Source organism: Pithys albifrons, chromosome 2 (genome assembly GCF_047495875.1).
Source record: "Pithys albifrons albifrons isolate INPA30051 chromosome 2, PitAlb_v1, whole genome shotgun sequence".
Lineage (NCBI taxonomy): Eukaryota > Metazoa > Chordata > Aves > Passeriformes > Thamnophilidae > Pithys > Pithys albifrons.
The window spans coordinates 86,760,622-86,773,155 of record NC_092459.1 but is presented as its reverse complement, the minus strand read 5'-3'; the positions used below and the strand labels follow the sequence as shown (position 1 = coordinate 86,773,155).

Genomic DNA, 12,534 nt, shown 5'->3' with positions numbered 1-12,534 from the left:
GGCAAACAGAATATTATCCTAGAGAACTAGATTATAACCCTACTTCTACCAATGATTTTGTACAGACTTCGTCATATCGTTACATCACAGTTTTTGTGCTAGTTTTGTGGAGTGCTTGAACAATGATGTTGATTCTGAATTGAAGATATATTAATATAACTATAACTGAAGCTGAATGGAAGATGTTTTGAACAGAGGATCGTGTAATGATAACCACTGAGTATAATTTTTTGATACTTTTGACTTCAGTTTCCTTTCTGTTAAGTGTAGTCATTCCAGACACTTACATCAAAGCAGTAACTAGAGTGTTAACCAATTAATTCTTGTAAAGTTTTCAGGTGCTGTGATGATAAGTGTGCTAGAAAAATTATTAGGAAATTAGATGTCTGGCTTGATTACTGTTTTGATGGCATAGAATAAATAAATTGTAAGCTTACATATTGAACATTGAGAACTGAATTGCTTAGCTACTCATTAATTTAACATATGCTTCAGAACACATAGGGCAAGGAGATCTGGTGGAAATGTATGTATGTGTACTGTACATATAAGTGCACTTAATATATGTATAGAACTTAGTTAAAATCACATTAGCTGGTCATTGTTGCACAGGAATTGTCAAGCAGAGACAAACACAGAGCCCAGCTAATAGTGTGTGCAGGTCTTAATTGTAAGGCCTTCCTTTTCTTTGATTCTCTGTGTATATATTATGTTTGACTAAGAAACACTAGTATCTGTCCTCATGGAACCTTAATTCAAATATCACCCTTTCAAACTCTGAAAGAGGCAGAAGTCCTGTGGAAAAAGGACAATATGAACATAACATTTAAATTGGTATTTTCATATGTTGGAGGACTGAAAACTATGGAATTACTTTGATTCTGAAAATCAGTTCTGTTGCAGTAATAAACTACGTGTAAATTCCCTATAAATGCAGTCTGGCACATCTCCGAAAATTTTATCATACAATTTGTCAAGCATAATTTGAATTTCTAGGACTACTGTCTAATTTTTTTATTATTTAAACTAACTATAGACAATTCCTGGCTTTTTATTCGTTAAAGGTATAAATTCTCTAGCAGGGTCTGACATCCAAATATCAGCTGATCTCAAAGGAGGAACAATACTTATAAGGATCTTTGATTTCATTTGGTGCCCTAGATGGGAATACCCACTGGTTGTCACAGAATTTCCTCCACAAACTCAGTCTTTTTTTTTTTCTGCCTTCCTTTCTTCCTGTACGTCATCTTAGCTGATCTGACAGTTTTTATCTGGTTTTGCAGTTCTCCTGTATGCCCCCTAGTTCCAGCTCTCCCAGCCTGTTTCTCATTTGTCCTGGACTTCCACTCTTCCCTTCATCTCTTTTTCCCACTGTGTTTTACATAAAATGATCTAATCCCATTTTCAACAACAAAAACAAAAAGTTTTAGATAATTTTTTCTTTTTCTCATCATTCAGACCTTATTACCTTGTTAATAGCATGGCTTTCTTATCCTGTAGTGCCAGCTGGAGATACCTGAAACACAGTTTAGGATTAACTAGATCAATAAAATACATACTATGATTTAACAGTTTTATATCTCCTTGTCATTAATATGCTAACCTAATTTCTCTTGAATATTGGGGTTTTGGAATATGAAATGATGAAATATTTCTGTAAAATGCTCAAAAAATAGAAACATAGTTTAATGTCTTCATCAGCTATCTGGTCTACTTACCTGCTGCAAAGCTAACTGAAATTCTTCTCTTTTGTCTTTTTTTTTTTTTTATTTTTCTTCCAGGAATCTATATCAACCTGCAGATTTGCACAGCGAGTTGCTCTTATTAAGAATGAAGCAGTTCTTAATGAAGAAATTGACCCCAGATTGGTGAGAATTGTCTGGGGGCAGAGAGAAGGAGATTGCTTGTTTTACCATCTAATAATCAATAGCAGTCAAATTGATGTTGAGAATTATATACTGAATCATCCCATTAAGTCATATTTGGATGCAAGTTCCAACTTTCTTCTATAAAATAACTACCATTCTATTGGGGGTTTTTGGACCTAATTATAATTAAGTAGACATTAATAAAACCTCTAAAGTCTTTAAGCAGCTCTTTAAAGCATCTGAGTAATGGTCACTTTCATTATGGTATTTGTGTTGTTTTTTTCAGAGTACTAGCTTCTAAATCATAATCACACACAATTGGATAGCTCTAAACCACTTTAAAAATATAGTAAAATTGCTTGATGAAGGCACACTGCTGCACAGGAACAATTTGTGTATTAAAAAGCTATGAAACATACAGATAGTGTCCTTCTTTGAAATTGATTCAAGAAATATTGTAGCTATGAAGAAAGTATTCTCAGAAGTTACCACTACAAAAAAAAAAGGAAGACAAGTAAAGGGAATAGGAAAAGGATTTTTGGAATCTGTAGAATGTTAGGTTACATAACAGAGGAATCATTTGTTGTCTAAAACTCTGTTATTAGGTGGCTAATAATTTCATTCTTTATTACTTGATTGTAATGAGCATATTCCAGTTACTGTTAATGATTGTGCTTTTATTTTCTTCTTGTCTCTTGTCCTTGAAGTTCAAAGGCATTAGAAGAATCTTGTAGGATTTTCTGCTGTTTTTCTTTATTATTTTTATTTTTCTTTTCAAGCCATTTCTAATAGCAACAGCATCAGAATTAAAAAAAAGGTCAAAAAATAAAACCAGTAGACACTGAACAACTTTTTCATTTCTCTCTGTCTGTCCTCTTTTTTCTTTCCTACTGTTACCATAAAAGTCTGTAAAAAAGACTCCGAGCCAAGTTTTGTAGGAGATAAGATAATGGGCAGGCACTTCAATGAGCAACCCCGCTCATCCAGGAATACATCGACGCGCGCTTAAGCAAGCTCTAAGTTCTATAGCTTTTATTATATAACCTATCCAATCACTACTGTCCACATGTCCAGTTCCACCTCTGTCCCCTCCCAGTTCCCACCCCTGTTGAATTGAGGCTGGGGTCATTGGGACCCTCTGTCTTCATCCACCTCCTCTTCTTCAGCACACAAAGGTCACTTGGACGCTCTCCAGGGCTTCGGGTCACACTGCTCCATGTTTATGTTCTCTTCTGATATGCTTTAATCAGGTACCTTGAGGAAGAGACTAAATAGCTGGCAGATCTTAGCTGCCTGTTCTGGAGCAGGGGTAGAGATAGAAGGACTTTATGCTACAAGCTGCTAAATATTAATTCACTAAAATCTACAGCATTATATCTACTGTGTTCCTAAAATCTACAAAATATGAAAATTGAAAAATTAAAAAACCCCTTTCGGCATCACTACGGAGGGTCTATAGTAGCAAATCATACAAAACATTTCTTCCATGGCCACAGAAGCCTTTGATTGAGGTGGAACACATCTAGGCTCCTGAGCATTTACTTCATCCTGTGGAGCTATACTCCGCTAGTTTGGTATGTCTTGCTCTGCAGGATCATTTAGCAAGTAAAGCAAAGTGGACTCGTGAGAGATAGAAAACCATCCCCTCTTGTGGAAAAGGCAGGGGAACACAGGTACCTTGACTTCATATGGCTCTGTGCTCATTGTGGAAGGTGCTGCCCATCTTAACTAAGATATATTCCCAGCGGGCAACCTGATTGTTCAGTAAAGTGCTCGACTTAGGATATTTTTTCATAAAAATGGAATGCAATTTATTGACAGTGTTTATAATCTGTTCAATGAATGCCTGCTTTATAAATGGAGTTAAATATACCTCTTGATAGATCTAAGTCTGACTATTGCTTTATTCTACATAATGGACACTTCCTGACTTTATATCATACTAGAGAAGATTAACTTGTACCCATTGTACTTCTAAGTGACTCATCTTTGAATTTCTCTCACTCATGACCAAAGATTTAATTTAAACTGAAAATCAGTCTTGAGCCGGAATTAAACCTCACCTCCTCTGACATTCATGTAAAATAGAAATGAAATTGTTTTGCTTCAAAAGATTTTTGCTTGTCTTAATAATAATTGAAAATCTATCTTTTATCCATATCCTTATATTGCTATTACAGTTGTTGTCAGATTGAAGTTAATCATGCTAATAAATTTGAACATCAAGCAGAGGTGGTGTTATCATTTAGCTGTCTACCAGTTTATACTGAAGCCCTGTTTTATTTCCTTGACTCAGTAACTGGCACAAATTACATTAATTAGTATATGACACCAAAGGGGGGCAATATGAAATTGGTTTAAAATGTTTTGACTGCAATATTCTCTAAGTGTTCTTGCAACTTCTCTAATTAACAGTTCACCACTTTAATAGATTCCTAAATTAAATATTATAAGTTAGCCTTTCATACTTTTGTAGTAAAAAATATAACAGTAGGGCTAGGGTTACAAGAAATAATGATATACAGGTTTAGAATATTTTGATTTTTAATGTAAAAATGCTCATTCAAAATTTAGGAAGTCATATTTAAACTTAATCATTAAAAGAAATACAAATGTTTGAAGAGTTTTAGCATCCACTGAAAATATCTGTCATCAATTTCAACAATTCATTAATGCAATTTAATTTCATTTTGTTACTTTATGCTATTAGTTTGTTTTTAGCAACTGATGCATCCTGCAAGTATAGAATGCTATAATTCTAATAAAAGTGAAATATTACATGAAAAACAAAAAAGTTAAGATTAAATGAAGATAGGGGTTTGGAACTTCTGTTTCTAAAGGGAAGGTAAAAAAAAAAACCTCACTTTTGGTGTGTAGTTGCCCTTTTTCTAACAAATATATCAATTCTTAAATGTCTTTTCATTACTAACTGGCAAAACTAAGAAGACAGAAAAGCTCTTTTTATTCCTATGTAAAATTATATTTCTCTTTTGCAAAAAATCTTTTGAACTCTTTCTGTACAATCATGTCTTCTAAAACAAGTATTTACTGAGTTTGGAAGACTTTGTTTTATAAATGGAAAAAGAAAAAAAAAAAGGTGCTTGGTGTATTTAAGGCATTTTAACAGTTTTTTAAAAAGAGACCTTGTTTAAAAAATGATAAAACCAAAGTATAATATTTACCTAAACTCAGCCTTCTAATGCAAAAATCATAAACTAGCTATTATTTGTAGATGATGCTTAGTTTATGCCTTGCTGTTTATAGATGATTGTCCAGCTGAAAAAGGAGATCCAGGATTTGAAGGATGAGTTGGAGCTGGTGACTGGCAAGCAAAGAACATCAGAGCTTTCACAAGAAGAGCTACTTCAGTAATGGCTTACATTGTTTTCATTTTCTTCTTTTATTATTATACTTTTCATCAGTTTCTCTACTGGCATAAATATTTAAATTTATCTCAGAGTTTTAAACTTCCCTGACTGAATAATAAAGTGAAGTTAGGTGCCAGTTTAGAATGGCAGTTTTCCATGAAAAGCTCTATGAGGCCCCTGGCTGTGTTTTTGCAGCCTCAGCTTTGAGGAAATGAAGTAAAGTAAATGCAAAGGATGGGAACGCCTGTCAAGTGCCAGGCAAAAAGAAGTGTTGTATAATAGTGCAGTGAAAAACAGTTTCTCTCAAAACTGGATATGCAATCTGAGTAGAGTTCAAGGAATATTCTTATGCTGAGAAGTATCCTGCTGCAGTGTTAGTTTGACATAAACCAAAAGAAATCTTGCATTTCTGATCCACAATTAATCAATGTCTTAAAAGCCAAATAATTTTCCTTTCTACTGAGCGTGCTGTTGAAAATGCAGTATTAATTCATGTAAGTATTGAAACATCCTGCAGGATTTTCTAACAGATCAATACAGTATGCAAGATCTTTCTATATATAATATAGAAATATTTACTTAGGTCTAAATGTTCAAACTAAATGAATTCAGTTTCCAGTTTTGAAAAATTCATTCTATAGGATGGTCATACTTAATCTCTGCACCTCATCTCTATAAAGAAAGTAGTAGCTGCCTAATTTTGTTTGGTTAATACATTAAAGGTAACCAAAATGAAGCTGTGAGAATTTTTTAGTCTTTAATTTCTCCTGGGACTGGTCCAGAAGACAACTACCAGTGCTAACATTTACCCCTGAAATACAGGAGATTGTGGAGACATGAAGACAAGCTGCTGTTTTGAACCTTGAGTTTCTCAAGTAGATTTTTGTCATTAATAATTCTTACTTTGTTTTAATTCAGAAACTAAATGCATCCATATCAAGGATGAGAAGCGAGGTAACACTATTTATATGTTGGGTTTTTTACACTGTTAATCTGAGTACTTTTCAACATGGTCAGTTACCAATTTAGTCTAATAAGCAGAAACGTCTCCTCATTTTCCCCTGGTTTAATATATATTTATCCTTCCGCTCAAACATATGGGAGTCAAATGAACAAATAACATTGCAGAGTAGCACTGGATGCAGTAAAGACTAGATATAGAAAGAAAATTAAAGAAAAAGCAAGAACAGAGAAGTACCTCTCTTTTTCATTAATTAAATGCCCTTATTAGCCAGTTTCTTTTAACCCTGACCAGAACTAGTCCTTCAGAAGATGACTGACTCAGTGAATTTAATCAGACATTCAGACTACATGTTCATTAAAGATGTGCTTTGCTAACATTAGTGTAAAAGCTTGCCACATGGATTTTCCAGCGTGGTCCTGTTTGCTGCTTAGTTTGTATAGAGAAACTGGAGTTTCAGAAATCATTTAGGCTTTTAAAGACTAGTGTCACAAATCTAACTCCCTAAGATTTTCTAGCTGACTTTTTGCCATGAACATGGCAGCCTTATGAATGGAAATGTGTTAATGGTCAATTGAAATTTATATTATGAATGTGAAAATTAAAACTAGGAATGTGCCATCTGCCTACAGCTGAACGATTGCATAGAACTGGGAGGCCTTGTTTCAGAAATGTGACTAAGGAGTGTATTGGTTGTATGTTTTTCCTTTTTATCTATGTAGCACAACATATAGTGCATTTCACTGTCAGAAAAGATTTCTTCTGACATCATAGCAAGGAATTTTGTATCTGATTACTCCAGAAATAACCAGGGAATGCTGTGGTATTAAAATATAGAACAACACTTAAGTACTGATAAGTGGGATATAATAATTTTCCTGTAGATCAGTACTAAACAAGAAGGACCTCAAACAATTAACCTCATCAGTCATCAATGCCATTTGATGGCATTGTTCAAGGATCATTATTTTTAATATGATTTAAAGTGGAATAAAAAAAAATAATTGAATATACAGATTGGATATACAGAGGTTTTACAAGCAGATAGCCAAAGAGAGTGTTAGTGAATAACTATCATATACATGAGTCAGACTGCTTTATTAGTACTTTATGTTTTAGTTGAATGGAATGTCAAAAGCTAAGTCAATCTTTTTTAAAACAGTTCAAGTGGAGGGTTTATGAGTTTTGCATTTCTATGTGTTCATGCAAACAGAGCACTCACGTAAACAACTGATGTGATTACCCAAATGAAAATATAATGAAATAATAGTATAGCAACTAATTCAATGAAAATAGCTTTCTGTGGTTTTGAACATTATACTTTTGGAGCTCGCTTTCATATGACAATAACATTTGTGACCATGTTGATTTACATGTCTGAGCTTGAGGTCCATGAATGTTCTGAGCATTTATGACAATCAACAGACAACATCTAAGTGTTCTGTCGCCAGTTAGAGCCTATCAATATATAACACAACAAATCTTTATGACAGTTCTGTTTATTGAGACTGGCCATCTGACTTTGGAGCTACTCATTAGCTGGAGAGTTTGTTCACATTAAAGAATAAATAATGCAACTGAGTAGTCCAAACAGGAATACTGACCTGGATGAAGGTTGATAAAATCATGGTTGACTATTACTGGAAATGTATATTTTGTGATTTGCATCTAGTTTCAACTCTATAATGAAACCTGACTAATATTATTTGTCAGAAGGCATACAGATCAGTTTGTTATGACAGAAGAGGAAAAGAAACATGGTATAGGTGCTAATGCAACTATTGTGTTGTGCTTTATTTCAAGTTGCCACCCAAGAATTATTAGGGGGCTAGTCTTGTAGGGGACTTTTTATTTATAATGATTTATGCTTTTTTAATGTGACAGAGAGGAAATTCTAATTAAGGTCATTATGGATTTCAAATAGTATTTAGATATTTTTGCTTGATTAGGATATCTTCTGTTTAAACTTAACTATATCTGTTAATTTTAATGCAAATAATTAACTAGTAAGAAGAAGTGTTACAAAGTCTAGTCTTATAAAAAATGGATGTGTTTTAATTCTTCATGTTCTAATTCATCATACATATTTTAAGGGAGGTCAGAGTAAAATTAATCTGCTGAAAATATTCTGTGCCAGGTTTTTTATTTATTCTTTGTTTCTGAACACAGGTGGTCGAAGGTACAAAGCATGTCAGTGCAAAACTCCATGCACTAAGTACATATTTATTTTGTTGTCCCACACAAGCCTTTATCTTAGGCACTTTTCAGTAGAAGATGGATGCCAAAATGAGACTGAGTCCTGTGGTGCATGTGTAGATCCAATATTATTTTTTTAGTCTAAAGAAAATGCTTAAGGTAATACAGAGGGTTTTTTTGCTTTCTACATATGTTACAAGAGTTAAGTGTTAGTGGTTGCCCAGGAAGTAAGTATTAATACTATATTAAAATTATATTTTGTATGTTTCTTGACTTACTAAATTAAGAAATGCCAAACATTTCTTGTGAGAATGAGCTCTATTCCACTTGTTTATATTCAGGGCATTCCAGATGAAATCAGTGGGCTACTCAATGTAGTTGAAATAGCTAAATGTTTGACATTGGTATATGAATAAGCTGAGATTCATTCTTCGTTGGTTTTTTTCCTCATATAAATAAGTGTCTTCAGCGATTTCATTTTTTTTAATTATTCATTTAGTAGAAGGAAAAAAAATCTATCAGACAGACTTTCCTCATAATCACTACTATGTTGCATTGTCATTCAATGTGTAAAACAAAATGGAAAACAAATGCTCTTGACTTTTCTTATGGAAGGTAAATTATAACACAACACAAGTTATCAGTCATGTGACTAAAACTACAGCTGTCTGTAAATCTTATTTCAGAATTCTCTGTTAAATGGTAAGCATTTGCATCAAGATGCCACATTTTTCATTTTATTATTTTATTCTCATAGACATTAAACATAAACATAAATGAATTCTGCTGCTCCCATTTTGTTTATTTAAAAAGCAAAGCATAAAAAAATTCAGCTAGACTACATAAGTGGTTCAGAATGTAGTTCATAAAATGTTTCCAAAATCTGAATTGCTTGCTTTGGATCTTGCCATGTACTTCTTCAGCTGTAAAGGCCTGATCTAAATATTTCTTTGAGCTGGAGAATTAGTTTCTTGTTTAGAGGAAAGAAAAATAAAAAAATTAGCTCTTCGGACTATTTTTAAAAATTAGAAAATAACAACATACATCCCAAATACAAGGAAATTGTACTCTTGCAGACTTCTGCATTATGTTTTAGAATGGAATTAAATTACCTTCAAATGATTCTCTTTTTTTTATGAGATGCATGCCAGAAGCAAAAGGGAGAGTCATTTTTGTTTGATGCATTTGGAATTTTTATTTTTTTCATCATATAAATGAGCTCACTAGCAATTTACAATGTGTGCCCAGAAAGTCAGGATTTCCAATCAAGGTCCTGTGTTCCAGAGCACCTACGCTTCCAGAGCCCTTGCCAGTTGGACTTCTCAAAGAACAGGACCGGAAGTACTGGCTTAGCACTTTCATTTATTAATAACTTTACCTTATTTCTTTCAGATACATATGTTATAACAGATGCTTCTATTTTTTACTTCAACAGTCAAATATCGTTCATCTTACTCAAATCCTGGATATCTCATTACTTCTTTCTGTCTTTCATTTTTCTGTTTTAACATTGTGACATCTGTATGCTATCATAGTATTAATAATATTGCACTGTTGTACAATATAAAGCTTTAGGAGTTACTCATACTTAAGCTGTTGAACAAATGGCTTCCTTTACAAAGCAGAGCAAATGTTCTTATTTTCTGATGTCAGTGTTCAATTTCAGTTGCAAGGTGGAAGAAATAAAGGCGTATCATCTTACCTTTTGTCAGCACAGCTTTGCAGACCCTTGATTTGTGCAGAAGTTGGCAGATTGATGGACATGAGCTCTGTAGGCAATATTCAAAGAGAAAAGAAGCTACCTTAGCAATAAAGTAGTCTTAAAATGTCTCACGTTAACTGCTAGCTCAGATGCCTGATTTAGAATACTATTGAATTACTGTATTTCTCTAGAGGACATTTTTTTCTCTTATATATTATGAAATCTTTGGTGACAGCAGAGAAAGTTGAGATTCCTAATGCAGGTGTCTAAGCTAGCTGCTCAAAGTAAGTGTAAATACTTTTCTGTGATCCTGCATTTTGTTCCAAAGCCACTGGAAGTAGAAAAAAAAGTCTTACATTGTTTGGATTGATCACCTTTTACATTGAATCTTTGGAGAGATAATAAACTGTAAAGTTCTTTTCAAAGGTTAGTGAGTTTTTTTTGGCATGGAGTTGGGAGGGCTATAGACGATGTCATGTTTTCTAAAGTTCAAAATTATACCAGTCATTTAATGCCACATGGTTTCAAGAATCATAATGAATTATAGTCTAAGTCATATTACTGAAGAGTATGGGAAAACAACATAGCTTCAGTTGTTTATTTAGATGCATGAAATAATCTTGGAGCCAATTTTCAAATATGTATGGTCAAAAGTGATCAAAGAAGCTTTTTGAATCTTGCTGAAATTCATTGAACATTTAGTCAGCTGAACGTTTTTGAAAGTGCTGCCAAGTGCCTGTGTTTGCATCTTATGGCACATTAAATATTTTTTGAAACTTTTTAATTTGTACATCTAATTAATAACTTGTGATACTTTATCAAATCTTTTCAAAACTACTTCTCCTGTCTATACTGTAGGAATATCTTGGTGTTCATCCATATCAGTACTTCTAGCTTAATAGTTGCTATGCTTGTCCTACATTCTTTTATTTTATTTCAAGTGCTTTCTGCCTTAGAGATATTTTGATATTTTAAATTTTGATAAACTGAAGGTTAATTTTTTCTCTCTACTTTTGCATATACTCCAGTGATTAGAATATGACTACTGTTATGGCCACAAATATTAGCTGGCAGTGAGTAGCATTTCTTTATGTATGCGCTTTTGGCTTGTTTTTATAAACTGCTGTTGAAGAAGGAAATCATCTATCCAGCAAGCTACTTGACATGTTTCTTTTCTGCAAAAAAAAATTGCATGTGTAGAATTACTGTAGGCATTTCTTTCCTGTATAAGCCAGTCTTGGTCTTTTTATTGTCCATTGTCAAACACCACCAGTTTAACTGAGACAAAGATTTAGATCTGTGTGCATTTCATCGTTGAAATTAATGATTTTTGACTGTGTAGAAACTCATCCTACATCTGTTTGCCACATGGTAGCCATCTAATTCAGAAGAATCTCCTGCAATAGATAGTTGTTAAAGCACTGTATAGATATTTTTAAAAAGCATAAAAATCTTCTAGACTCAAGGACTTATGGCTCGCTCTTCTCTGATGTAAGCCTGCACCAAATTAATGCAGCCTATACCAGGGCTATATTAATAATACTATTCTATGAAATATCTACTGAGGGAATTGTACAAAGGCAAATTGTAGCTGGTTCCACTATTTAGTTACCCCAATTATTATTATTTCATTCAGGAATTAATTAACACACTTTTGTTAAATGGTTATTTCTGGACAAAGAATACAGTATTATCCTCTCTATGTCAATTAAGCTGCCATGTACTGTCATTACCTGTCAGTAATGTATTACAGCTCTTCTCAGGGCCAGCTCAAGTGTATTCTGTGTACTTGTAGCTTCTGTCATTCCACTGACAACAAAGCCTGGAAAAACCTTCCTTTTTTCTCCTCTCTTACATAGCAGGAAAATTTATTTTATTCATAAAATCCACTACATAGAATCTTCGTAGTCTTCCCATACTGATGGGCACTTGAAACTAACTTAGCTTCAAGTTAGCTATTCTTATACAGAACAGTAATTCTGCTCCAACTATCATGGTTTTTTTAGATCAATAGATTCATAAAAGCCATAGAATTGTGAAGTTACTTTTCTTAAAGAACATAAGATGCCATTATTAAACTTAAAGATAATTTTCAGAATTAATAAATGACGGAAAAATTGATATCAAGTATTTTACCAATAGGAAAACTTTTGCAAAATCAAGGTAAACAAACTTCTTTAATTAAATCAACCTCTTTGATTAGTACAAGAGTTTCAGTAGCTGCCTTGCTAGCAGACTACTATTTATAAACTTGGATTTCCATTTTGCTTGTAACAGAGTTCACAACTGACACACAAAATTAATTGTTCTTTAAGTGAACTTAATTTCAATGCATAATGTACAGTGGATCAGGGGTTAAAAGGCAAGCTCTCCCAGAAATGAATCATGGCACATAAAGCAAGGTCAAAACAAGTCCTTCCAAATCTGTGATTTGAGACT

At 33.3% G+C, this 12,534-nt stretch overlaps 1 protein-coding gene across 1 annotated transcript in view; it reads left to right on the top strand.

The window, feature by feature from the left end:
* The window catches only part of KIF6 (kinesin family member 6), a 162,062-nt gene that overhangs the window by 46,103 nt on the left and 103,425 nt on the right, over window positions 1-12,534 (top strand). Inside the window, exons 8-9 of the mRNA XM_071548023.1 lie at window positions 1,782-1,868; window positions 5,133-5,236. Coding sequence (XP_071404124.1) covers window positions 1,782-1,868; window positions 5,133-5,236 — 191 coding nt within the window. The remainder of the gene's footprint in view (window positions 1-1,781; window positions 1,869-5,132; window positions 5,237-12,534) is intronic.